General features: G+C 35.4%; 1 protein-coding gene across 1 annotated transcript in view; it reads left to right on the top strand.

Moving 5' to 3' along the window:
• DIAPH2 (diaphanous related formin 2) overlaps positions 1 to 12,833 on the top strand; it is a 209,323-nt gene that overhangs the window by 17,556 nt on the left and 178,934 nt on the right. The window contains exons 3-5 of the mRNA XM_082061623.1: positions 1,413 to 1,586; positions 3,071 to 3,175; positions 7,470 to 7,490. Of these exons, the coding sequence (XP_081917749.1) occupies positions 1,413 to 1,586; positions 3,071 to 3,175; positions 7,470 to 7,490 (300 nt within the window). The remainder of the gene's footprint in view (positions 1 to 1,412; positions 1,587 to 3,070; positions 3,176 to 7,469; positions 7,491 to 12,833) is intronic.

Raw genomic sequence — 12,833 nt, 5'->3', positions numbered from 1 at the left:
CAAGAACACAAACAAACAAACAAACCTCCAGAGTTATTCAAAGGGTCATGCAGCTTATCTAGGGGTACTTTCTCTAAAACAAATAGTCTTCTTGTATCTCAAAATAAAAACAAAAATCCAGACCCAAAAGGACAACAACAAAACCAGAAAAAGAAAGAAAACAACAACAAAAAAGAAAGAACCTTTCTTCCCCATATTTCACAGCACTTGGTCAACTTTCTTCCCTCCTGACTGGACTAAAATGAATCCAAATTTCCTACAAATGAAATATTCCATTACACTTTTCATACCTCATAGTAGTTGTTTAATTACAGAAAATAGAAATTTTGGGTTACATGTCTTCATAGAGATTGCAATAACTGCAATGAATATTGGTAACCCTACGTAAGCTGCTGTTAGATGAAAGCATGTCTTCATAAGGCTGTTCAATGCCTGAAACAAATACAGCAGTATTTGTTGATGGAAATGGTTAATTTAGAAAAATTAGACATAATGTTCTATATATATGTGCTATAGACATCATGTTCTCAAAATGAACATATTTATATAGTTAAAGACAATATTTATAAAATAATAAAAAAAAAATTCTGACTCCAGAATGAGTTATATATTAATAAAACAATAATAAATGGCCTTATAAGGAAGGTGCTCTGGTTGTTTCCAATATTAACAAATTAACTGAGTAAGCATGCTTTAGAAAAAAAAGGTGGGGGTTTGGTATAAGGCGTAAAACAAATCGACCTTAACCAGTGAAACGTTGTTGCAGAATGTATGATATGCTTTCACTAACGCCTGGTTGTGTATTTAACTATGGGTGGCTGCTTCTCTGCGAGTAATCCATTACCTGGCTTTTTAAAATTTTGCACTAATTTCAGGAGTCCGTACTCAAAAACACTTCAAGGAATTGTGAACTATGCTTGGAGCATTAATTCCTCTACAAACTTTATTTTACTTTAGCAGGATTTTTTAATAAGCCTGATGAACTTGTGAGTACCTCCCTCCCAACGCTGGCTTTTTCACTTGTCCTCCAAAGACTTATAGCTCTTCAGGTGAAGGAACGCTTGGACATTACCTTTGTGGTACCATATTTATTCACTATCAGGATAATTAGGGAGTAATTTGAAAATATGAACTCAAGATTTTTGAAATGCTAAGAGTTTAACATAGGTACTTTTGAAACTGTGAGACATAGTTGTATCCCTTTTACATGTGACTTGTTATGAATTTACTTTAAATGTTGTTGTCTTTCTGTGAAAAGTAATCTCTGAATGTTAGCGTATTTTTACTTACAGTTCAATTTGAGTTTTAACTCTGCTGCTTGGATTAACTAAAAATGTGTGTATTACTGCCATGTAATTGGCTGCTTTCCTGTATTTCTGTTTTTGCTTATTTTTAAATGGCTGTCTTTGCAGCGTGACAGAATAACAACCTTCAGAAAAACAGTGAAAAAAGAGAAGCCTCTCATTCAGCATCCTATTGACTCTCAACCTTCTATAAGTGAAATCCCGCTTGCCCAGGCACTTGTTGATGAGCGTTGCATGAACTTATCAGAAAAAGAAGTTATGGATCTCTTTGAAAAAATGATGGTAAGATGATGTGCTAGATCATTTTATGGGATTTTAATTTGTTTCAATGTTGGCGTTTGTTATGTAGTAGTGATTTTTCACATATTGTTGTTTTGGAAGTATTAACTACTTGGGAGGGCATAGCATAGGCCTGATGGACTTGTCTAAATTGGCACATAAGCAGTTGAGTAACACACAGAATGCTAGTAATATATGTTTAAATTCATTGGTCTGTTTCTAACAGAGAAAGCAAAGGCAAAAAGCCAAAAATAAAAAGTTTAAGCTGTTGAGTGCTTCATTAAGATAACCTCTATAGACCTTAGTTGCAGTAGTTAGATACTGCTGTTGAAGGATAGTTTTTACTACCTAAATAACGTTAGAAAATAGTAATTTCCATTAATAAAATCTTAATGTATACAAAGCTCGATTTTATATCATCTTAAGATCTCTTGTCAAGGTTTGTGATTCCCCTCACAGGCAAGCTTTGCTATTAGTAATAAAGCGATAATCTTTTGAAGTAGATATGTTATTAAATCTGTCATATGCATTGGTGTCCATACATGAAGCATGATATTTTGAGTATTGTTGGGAATAGTGTTTTCTGTATCATTCTTTGAAATTGTAAACTTTCACACAGTCACTATGGCCTAAGAATGGTCCTGTCTTGTTGTGTAGGTTTACTCTGTTCAATGAAGTGAAGCTCATTTGGAAGACTGGATAAGTGTTAACTAATACTTGCTTGATTTGCTTGTTAGATTAAGGGATTTATTTTTAACTTTTCCAAGTTATGTTAACTGAAGCAGACACTAGTTCTGTCTTCCAGAAACTAATAATTATTTGAAAAAGGTATTAGCTAATAAGTTGGTACAGTAATATTTATTGGTCTTAGTTCCTAATCTGAAGTTGCTTTGACTTTTAATGGCAAGGTCTGTCATGACTAGTGATGACTGCATATTTTGTTTAATCAGTTATTAAGTTGAAACAGGTATCTTTGGATTAAAACTAGTAGAATATTTGAATTTTTAGGTTACTTTATATACATCAGTTGGAACACATTCACATCTACCCCTGCCACAAGCTAATAATCTATGTAATAACAGCCTTCTGATTAGATGCTGCAGAAATTGTGTCTGTTGTAACAAGACTTTATAAAAAAAACCACAGAAACTTCATAAAAGTTAACACTTAGGTGATCAGTTTGGGGTGTAGAATTTTTGGTTTTGTCCTCTGGTTTTATTTCTTGAGCCAGATTTCACTAATGGTAACTACCCTTGATGAAATTGTAATTTTGGTTAAGTCTTGAAAACAGCAAACACTTGAAGTGACAGAATTAAATGAGAAAATTAGGTAGCTCAGAACTGAACAAACTGAAATGAAGATAAGCTGGAAAAAGTCAGTTTGTTTAAAAGTGAGCTGTTTATTTAAGAAAAGTAGAATAATAATAACAAAGACTAATAAAAAGCATGAAATAGAATGTTGATGTTGTGCTGTCTGTTTCTTTACAGGAAGATATGAATCTAAATGAAGAACGTAAAGCTCCTTTAAGAGATAAAGACTTGACCACAAAACGTGAGATGGTTGTCCAATACATTTCTGCAACTGCCAAATCTGTAAGTAGTCACCTCTCCAAGACAAATGAAAGAAAGAAGCTTAAATTCATGTGTGGTATACTTTTCAAGCTTGAAACTTTCATTTTTTTTGTTTGAATTTATCTTCTAAGAGTGATAGGAAAAAAAGAAATCTGTACTTACTAATATAATTTTAAATGCTTGCAGATGTATCTGAAGGGTTAGTTTGTATTTCAGTTATTGGACAATGTGAAAACTTAATGCTTTCTTGTAAATGGTAAGAAATTGCAAATCCAATGATGTAGAGTAATGTGTGGAACCTGAGCATATTTCTCTGGGCTTCATATTACAAATTCTTGGTCCCAAAAGCTTTTGAAGGGGTAGCATGACTTTGTGGTTTCATTAATGACATACATAATAGATGTACAATTTGCAGTTTTAGAAACAGGGGAACAACATATTGAAAGCATTTAAAATTGTAATGAAGTCAGTATTTTAGCTTGATTTGAATATGTTGAGTATTGTTGCTGGGTTGAGAACTGCATTAAATATTCTGCTAAGAAATGTTCCGAAGGTAAATCAAGTTACTCCTTTAGTGAAAAACGAGTTTCAAATTATATTTTGAGTAGAAAAATATATTCAGACCTTTCATTTGTGTTGATCATTCTTTGTACTTAAGTTGATTGATTAACTGTTAGTTTATGGATTGTGCATTCAAAATATTTGAAGTCTGTCTGTTTTGAGGTGCCAGAAGCATGAGAGAACCACTGGATGCCCCAACGCTTGTTGGGGTGGAGAAACACCATTTCAAATAGTGAAGAGCGGCAATTTTCTGCAGTGGGAGTCATAGTAGTGGGTTTAATAGTAATAATTAGTTATAAAATGCAACAGTAATGCGTGCTGTGTGTTAAAAATAGACTATGGCACACATAGTTCTTATGTGAAAGAAGAATATGCCACAAAGTTCACGAATGTGTGATGAAACATATATATATATCTATCTATATATATATATATATAGATATACACACACGTATGCTGTGACTTCTTTAGAAAAAATTTTGTCCTGATTTGTGCCACTATTTGTTGTCTAAGGCACTCTAAAGAAGGTAGTGTGAATTATGAGGAACTGAACATACTACAGTATTGGGAAGAAGTTTTGGTGGGGGGTAGCTTTGTGTATTGAAGGGACAATAGTAAGTCTCAAGCAGTAAAATTTGCTATCAGCATAGTTCTTTAATAAAATTAGTTAATGTGTATTATGTTATTTTGAAGTTAGGATGAATTTCATCTTTTTTTCACATCTAAGTTATGTGCAAGAAAAGATTACTGGATATGAAGACTTTGCGGAATAATTGTTCAATAATGGCAGCACTGCCAGCAGTTCTACTGAGCTGAATCTTGAGTGCTAAGTACAGGATAGCATTAAATAATAATCTGTTTCTTTGGGAAATAAACTAGCAAATTAAATTGTTTGTCTGAATAATGAATCTGTAAGCAGTACATGTGACTTGTTTTTCTTTTAACCTTTAAAATCTGCTTGGTGGAGTTAGATTTCAAAAAAATTAAAACTACGGTGACGTGCAATTATAAATGCAAAGGCTTAGCACCAAAGTTTATAAACTTAAGTGAGGAAAAACATGCATTATAATGTGAAAATGATGATTTATGTTTTTGAGAGGACTGATGTTCCTGCATGAGTTCATCTTATACAAAATCTGCAGTGCTTTAGTCTGTCCCGAAAGGAATCAAGAGCCTAAAGCATGGTCTAGCTAAACATGCAAGTTACTGGAAAAATATTTAAGCTTATGCAGTGAATATTATGAAGTTTCCTGTTAGTATATACTTTGCCTAGACTGTTTTCATGAACTATTGATTATCTGTTGTGAGATATTTGTCTTCACTTGGTGATCAGTGTTAAGTTTTGCTTAATAGGTAAAAATATGTTATTGAAGCAGTAGAAACTTTCACAATGGAAGCAGTTGCAATTCTTTCCCAAGAAGTAGCTGGAAGATGATGATCTCTCTTACATATAGTAATATTGCAATGTAGCTGCCTCAAATAACATGATTTTGTAGCGGAGTATGAAAAGCACGGCTACCATTGCATGTCTAACTGCTGAAAACTTTAACGGATTGCATCTTTACCACCATATGTACTGCAGCATGGGAAACTTAACAGAACTGGGGATATGTTGGCCAAAATATGCTAACAATTTAAAAAAAAATATATCAAAAAAATGTCCTCATACAGGAGTGCGAGCTTTAAAGTCAGCGCCAGTATGGATGTTTTAAACGTATGCAAAATGTTTTTACTGATGGAAAAAGGACTTAGGTTGAAGCTTGTGTGCTTCAGTAAGTCCTTGCAATTGAATCACAGCATTTGAATGGAATGATTTAAGGTTGTTCAGAAATATGAATGACCTTTCTGTAGCGTGTTACTCTAATTTAGCTTTTAATTTAGCACCTTAACTGATTTAAAAAATACAGAAAGTTGAGCTCACTTGTAAAATGTTGATTGGGATCTTACAATTAAAAAACCCCTTCGTTTTCACTGTTAATTTTATCTTCTGCTTAGTTGAGTTCAAGCTCTAACCAATTTTTACTGCATCATGAATTGTCAAAATTTCTTTTCATCGGGCCATCTTCAGGCTTGTCTTCCATGAAAATGCTGATTGCATTCAAAATTATCTTTCTTGAAATTCTCTACTCTTGTCTTTGGCCAAAGATAATTGGTCACCTGTCTTCCTTTTTTATACTGAAAATACTTGGGCCTTTTCTTCTGCTTAGAGCTTCTGAGACACACTTAACAGTTGATGTGACTTTTCTTCCAGTTCATTTCATGTTTTTTTTTAGGCTTTTAAGCTCTCCACTCATTTGAAAATATCACTCTCATCTGCTGATGTTGTCTTAACCAAATTATTTTTCAATTTGGTGCTTTTTCTCTGCCTTGTGTGCCATCTGCAGCATGCTGACCATGCTTTTCTGAAACACTGTGCTGTCTTCAGAGTTCTGAGTGAGAAAGAAACCTTGTTTTCCAATGGTTCAAAAAAGCTTTCCTTTTCCTTTGAGGATGAAGGAAAGATAGAGGATAATAAACTGGATACTTTCACGTGAGGTCATTATTTGTACTTACGATTCCTTCTCTTGCACAAAGAGAAAAATTGTTGACCGTGGAAATGATACTTGAGAAATGGTGAGGGCTTGGAGTTCGGTTTCAGAACTGAACTTGGCAACATCTCGTGCCATATTGAATGAGTTGAATGTTGGTGGAAGAAAAAGGTAGTAAATTAGGACAAGAGACTGTCTAGTGATGACAGTCTGTCTAGTGCTTCTAGAGGAGAAGTGATTGTGAAAGCCTTTCAGGGACTTCTGTCTTCTGAAGGACTTCCTAAATGAATAAAGGAAGAGATAAGAGTAGGAAATGAAGCAGGTAGAGGCTGAACAGATATAATCAAATTCAGATCTTGGAACAAAATCATACTGTCCCAGGATCTTAATCAGTAAAAGGTGGTTATTTAATAAATTGCCTGACAAGGAAAGGCCTACAATATTTAGGCAGAAATCCATAGTTCTGGTGCTCACAGGAACATGGTCATTTGTGCAAAGTGATAGAACAGGGCAGAGATGTACTGCCTGTCTGTAGTTTCTTCTGTGCAAAGTCAGCTTCTTGTTCATTAATACACAGAGATGCTGTTTCATGGTAAAAAGAGAAGATGTCATTCTGCAAATCACTGTTTAATTATCCACATAATTAAAAGCATCCATACTGAGCAGTTAAAGAAAAACACCACATGAAATTTTCTGAAATGCTAGTTAGATTTATAACTCTAGGGCATGTTTTTGATTACGAAAACCTAATTAAATTCAGTGATGACATCATAGGAATAGATCAAAAGCTTCATAATAAATCAAGTTGTTATATGTACAAGGAAGTCAGTATGCCATTAGTTTTTGTGTAGTTTTCTCAGTGTCATATATAAAATATTTGACCTGATAATTTTAACAAAATGGCATATCTCTTAATCTTTCAAGAGTAGATGTCAAGCAAGGAATTTACTTATTTGTTTGTAAATGTATAAAATTCTGATGATTCAACAGCAGAACATAGGGATTTCAAATTATTTCTCCTACAGTAGAACTGTTTTCCTGTTGAGAAGATGTGACTCTTAAACAGTGTGATAAAATAATAAAAGAATGTAACTACTACTACTAATGATTAGAGACTGAAAAATTTGTGTGATACTACATCCTACTAAGTACTTTGCTGTGTTTATTTATGTATTATTATTATCTCTTTTACACAATAACCTCTCTTGGCTGACCACTGCATGCAGATAGTCGGAAGTAAAGTTCCGGTGAGTATGAACATGATAGTTTTGTTGTTTTTTTATGAATACGCTTCCATTTTTAGAGATTAGGCTGGAACATTATGGACATTTATCTTGGATTTAAAAATTCAGTGGGCATAACTGAATTCCTGTTTTATCAAAATAATTATCAACTACCTCAGTCATGTTTATCTTAGCAGTAGGAGATCATTGATTGCACTTTTGAGGGAATTGTTCTTAAGTTTTCAGGAATCTATTTCCAAATACTTCAGACTCACTGAGAACTCATCTGTTCATTGTAACAAATATAACTTAGGCTTGTCTTGTAGGCAGTCACTCAAAACTTTAAATTTACAGTGTTTGGTTTGCTTAGTTCTCTTTAAACATGGATATTTTTAATATCCTAATTGTTAGTATTCATGTAAACTGCTGGATATCAGTGTGAGAAAAAGACTGATACAGAGGATTCAGAAGGTCAATTAATAAGCATAAGATGAGTTCACTCACAGCATAGCTTTTTTTCTTATTGAGTGCTCAGCTACATTTTACGTTGTCCTGATTGAATTTAGTGATTTTTTTTTTTTTTTAAACAAGAATTTGGTACTTAATTTGTTGGACTGAATTGAGCAATTTTTTTTTTTTTTTTTTTTTTTTCCTAAGAAACCTGATAGAATCATAGAATGATTTGAGTTGGAAAGGACCTTAAAAATTATCTAGTTCCAAGCCCCTTGCCATGGGCAGGGACACCTTCCACTAGATTAGGTTGCTCAAAGCCCTGTCCAACCTGGACTTGAACACTCCCAAGGATGGGGCATCCACAGCTTCTCTGGGCAGCCTGTTTCAGTTCCTCACCACCCTCGTGGTGAAGAATTTCTTCCTTCTATCTAATCTAAATCTCCCCTCTTTCAGTTTAAAGCCATTTGCCCTTGTCCTGTCTCTACCTGCCCCTGTGGCAAGTCCCTCACTGGTTTTCTTGTAAGCCCCCTTTTGGTACTGGAATGTTGCTATAAGGTCTCCCTGGAGACCCAACTCTCTCAGCCTGTCCTCGTAGCAGAGGTGCTCCAGCCCTGTGATCATCTTTGTGGCCCTCCTCTGTCCCCTCTCCAACAGGTCCGTGTCTTTCCTGTACTGAAGGCTCCAGAGCTGGATGCAGGACTCCAAGTGGGGCCTCACCAGAGCAGAGAGGGAGAATCTCCTCCCTCAGTGTGTTGGTCACACTTCTTCTGATGCAGCTCAGAAAGCCAACTGTATCCCGGGCTGCAAAGTGCATATTGCTGGCTCATGTTAAGCTTCTCATCAGCCAACACCTTGAAGTCCTCCTCTTCAGGGCTGCTCTCAATCCATTCTCTGCCCAGCCTGTATTTGTACTCTGGATTGCCCTGATCCACGTGCTGGACCTTGTGCCTGACCTTGTTGAACTTCATGAGGTTCGCATGGGCCTACCTTTCAAGCCTGTCAAGGTCCCTCTGGATGGCATCTCTTCCCTCCAGTGTGTTGACTGCACCACACAGCTTGATGTCGTCGGCAAATTTGCCGAAGGTGCTCTCAGTCCCACTGTCCACGTCATTGACAAAGATGTTAAATAGCGCCTGTCCCAATGCTGACCCCTGAGGAACACCGCTTGTCACTGGCCACTTGGACATTGAGCTTTTGACTGCAACTCTTTGAGTATGACCAAATTCCTTATCCACTGAGTGGTCCATCTGTCAAATCCATGTCTCTCCAATTTAGAGACAAGGATGTCATGTGGGACAGCATCAAATTCTTTGCACATGTCCAGGTAGATGACAGCAGTTGCTTCTCCCTTATCTGTAAATGCTGTAACCTTATCGTAGGTGGCCACCAAATTTGTCAAACATGATTTGCCCTTAGTGAAGCCATGCTGGTTGTCATCAGGCACATCCTTATTATTTTGTTAGAAATTGGTTCTCAAACTTGTTTGCAGTCCTTTGGTGGCACATCTGGGTCGTGTATAAAACTGGACGTTTGCTAAGTCCCTTCTAATATTTACGGAGGTCCTGGGTGAGAAATTTCTTTGTCTAGCTAACAAATTTGAAATCACCTGGAGTCAAGGTAAAGTAAGACAAACTGAAATAAAAATAGCTAAAATACTTAATTTGTGCCTGGTTTTCTAAATATTAAAAAGAAAAACTTTGTGTAGAGATAAAAACTATGCTGAAGTTTATTTTTAACTATATCTTGCACTGTAAGGTGTCTCTCCTGTCTCTTTGTCACTGTTGTCCCTTAAACAATTAATTGTGTCATACTCACAGATTTTAATTGATTAGATTTACCTCCTTAATGGGAAATCAAGCTAGGAATTTATATACTTGTTTGGGCTTTTTTTTTGAGACTTCCAGGAGTTCTGCTAAACTTAGTTTTTCATTAAAACTTCATCACTTCTGACTTCCTCAGGAAAGGATTTTCAATGTGTCGTCCAGGCTTTCATTTGAGTTGTCATGAATGAATAATTCCATTCTGTAATTGTAATACTATAAAGGTGACTGGTCATAAAGTAATTTCTAAGATTTTTGATCTTATGTATTGATTTAACATCTCAAAGTTCTGGTGTGGGACCTAGCCCTCTGAGTTTCTTTGTACTTCGCTTTTGCCTTAGTCTTTATTAGCTGCTCTCACATAAAGCATAACTTTCACTGAGACCTTGCACTTCAATGAGAAATGTATATAGTAAAATCTGATCCACATAAAAGCATAGCATTACTTAAAAATAGTATTTTAATCCAACTCTCTATGAACGGGGAAATTTAAAGAAATAGCATCTGCTTTTAGCATTCCAGTTAGTGTGTCTAGAGGTAAGAGTTCATTGAGACTGAAAAGTTGGTTGCAGAAAATAACGTCAAGTAATCCTGTTAAGCTGAGAATCCTTTAGCATGAATCAGAGTACTTGTGTTAAAAGTTTTCAGAATGGATTTTTATGAGCCATCTCTAGCCATCATCTGTTTTGAAGCAGAGGGTAAAAAGGAAGAAGGGACAGTTCCTTATTGCTCTGCAGTTCAAGGTGCTTAGTCACGGGAGAAGTATGCCTGTCTTGTAAGGTATGGTAAGGACGCTTAAGAGATGGTGATGCCAATTCCTTTTTTAACCTATTTTAACTGGTTTTGAGGGAGTCATAGGTCTTCTGAAATGCTTAGGAAGAGGAGGCAGCAAGAGCAAGCCTTGATTTAAATATGAAAGAAACTGTAGGAAGGACCTTAAATGCCTGGTTTGAATAGGTATGTCGCTAGGAGCTTGGAGCAGAGTACAGTGGAAGGGCTAACCACAGGAAGTAATCTTTTTGGAGAAACAAATACGTCTTGCATTCTAGAGTGCTTTTCAAGGTCTAACTTGACATATAATGGCATTTAATTGAACTTTCCGTTATCTTGTTATAGATGTAGTGGCTTACAGCAGTGCATCTGTTTTCATCTTTTACTCTTAGGGTTTTGGGAATGGCTGTTGTCTGAAAGACAAAAGCTGTACCAATAGTGTGTAGATGCTGTACATTAGTTACACATCATCTTTTTTCAGTTTCCATCAAATTCAATGAATGACATAAGCCTGTTCCTGTTTTCTAGTCCTTTACCTTATGATTTTTCAGAGTAATGATTTTTCTGTAGTATTATGATTTTTAGTATGTAGAGCTAATATACTTACCTGATTTAAAGTAATTTTCTATTCTTATAAAGATAACTTCGACCTGTTTGTTTATTTTTTCTTCAGTGGAAGAGCATCTCTTTGTTTAGGTGATTGATAGTGACAGATTGTTCCTTTATATTCTTTTTACTCATTGTTATGTCTGTCTTGGTCCTTCGATGTACAGGGTGTTTCAAAAACATGGGCCCAATTTCAAAACAGTATATTTCACAATGGCAGCATGTTACAGTTACACAAAAAAGTTACATCTAGCAGTAATCATTGGAGACTCTATGACCCACCCTTTCAAGTAGCAAGAGTTTAATTCATGGGCAGTTTGTGGTTGCAGAGATATAGTGATTTCAAATTGGGTCCCTCTTTTTGAAACATGCTGTATAACTGGCCTGTGTTGTCCAGCTAAAGGTGCTGTGTGTGTCAGCAAAAAACATCTTTGAAGTTGACATAGTCCGGAGGATACTGTCTTAATGCAGTCACAGTTTGTGGCATATTTTTGTTTTGTCGAGGACAAATAATCTGAAAGAGAACTGTGTAGCTTTTCACAGTATAGTTATATGCATTAATACTGGAATATATCTAGGTCAAAAACATGAACTTAAATGTAGACGAGTCATTTTGTCATCAGGCATACTTAGTGCCAGTTTTAGAAAACGAATGGTAAGAATTTGAATTGAGCAAACCAGAAACTTCATAAAAACTGTAACTTTTTGAAAGAGAGAAAATGGGAAGATTACAGTAGTCAAAGAAGTTTCTGATATAATTAAAATCAAATACATGTAAATACTATTCTAGGTCAGACACTTTTCATGTTGCCTTTACACCCATGACACATCTTTATCAGGTTCTCTTCAATAGACCACTTAGAGCTAAGGAGCTTTAGGAACTGCATGATAATCATAACCGCTCTTCTGAGCTGAGACTGCTTTTTTGCAACTTGTCAGAGCTGTACGAAAGATTAGTTGCACCCTTTAGTGAAATGTTTTGTATATTGTTCATGGTTTTGAATACTACAGCTCTAAAAACTGATTATCAGGTATTTTAATACTGAAATACCTTGTAGGTATTCTTCTGTAATGACGCTTCAGTAGGGAGATGAGCTCTTTGTCAAATCTTCCATATGATTCTTTTGTAACAAACAAGATCCTTTAGATATCTCTATTAGTGGCCAAACATGGAACTATGCTACAGAAATAAATCAAGTCATGCAGTTGCATGCTTTTTAAAAAACTGATTTAACGGTGGATGCCAGCTCCTTTTCAAAGTAATTTTCAGAGGTTTATCTGCTTCCGTTCTTTTGGAGAAGAGAGAATTAATTTGAGTCAGGATATGTCCATAGTGATAATGCACAGCATTTTTTTTAAAAAAAGAAGACAGGTACAGTGGGAATGATCAGACAAGCTTAATAACAAGTATGAGGGTTTTATGTCTCTCTGTTTATGGTTGCTTCTACTGCAGTGTTGTGGAGTAGATGTTAAATGAAAATGTGTAGCAGCTAAACATGTTAATACAACCGAATGATGGAACTGAATTTTGATATAAAAGATGTAGTACATGCAGTTTACTCAAAGAAGATTCCCGAAAAGTATTTACTATTGTTACGCGAAACCTAAACTATTTAAACCCTTATGACAAATCAAATTCAAGTTGGATGTCTTTAATAGTTGTACAGGGAAAACGGTGATTTTAAAGGTCACGTGGAAATATTTGCCTTACATGTTA

Source organism: Streptopelia decaocto (genome assembly GCF_964273445.1).
Source record: "Streptopelia decaocto genome assembly, chromosome: 10".
NCBI lineage: Eukaryota > Metazoa > Chordata > Aves > Columbiformes > Columbidae > Streptopelia > Streptopelia decaocto.
The sequence above is the reverse complement of the archived record's forward strand: the minus strand, read 5'-3'. Positions and strand labels throughout refer to the sequence as shown.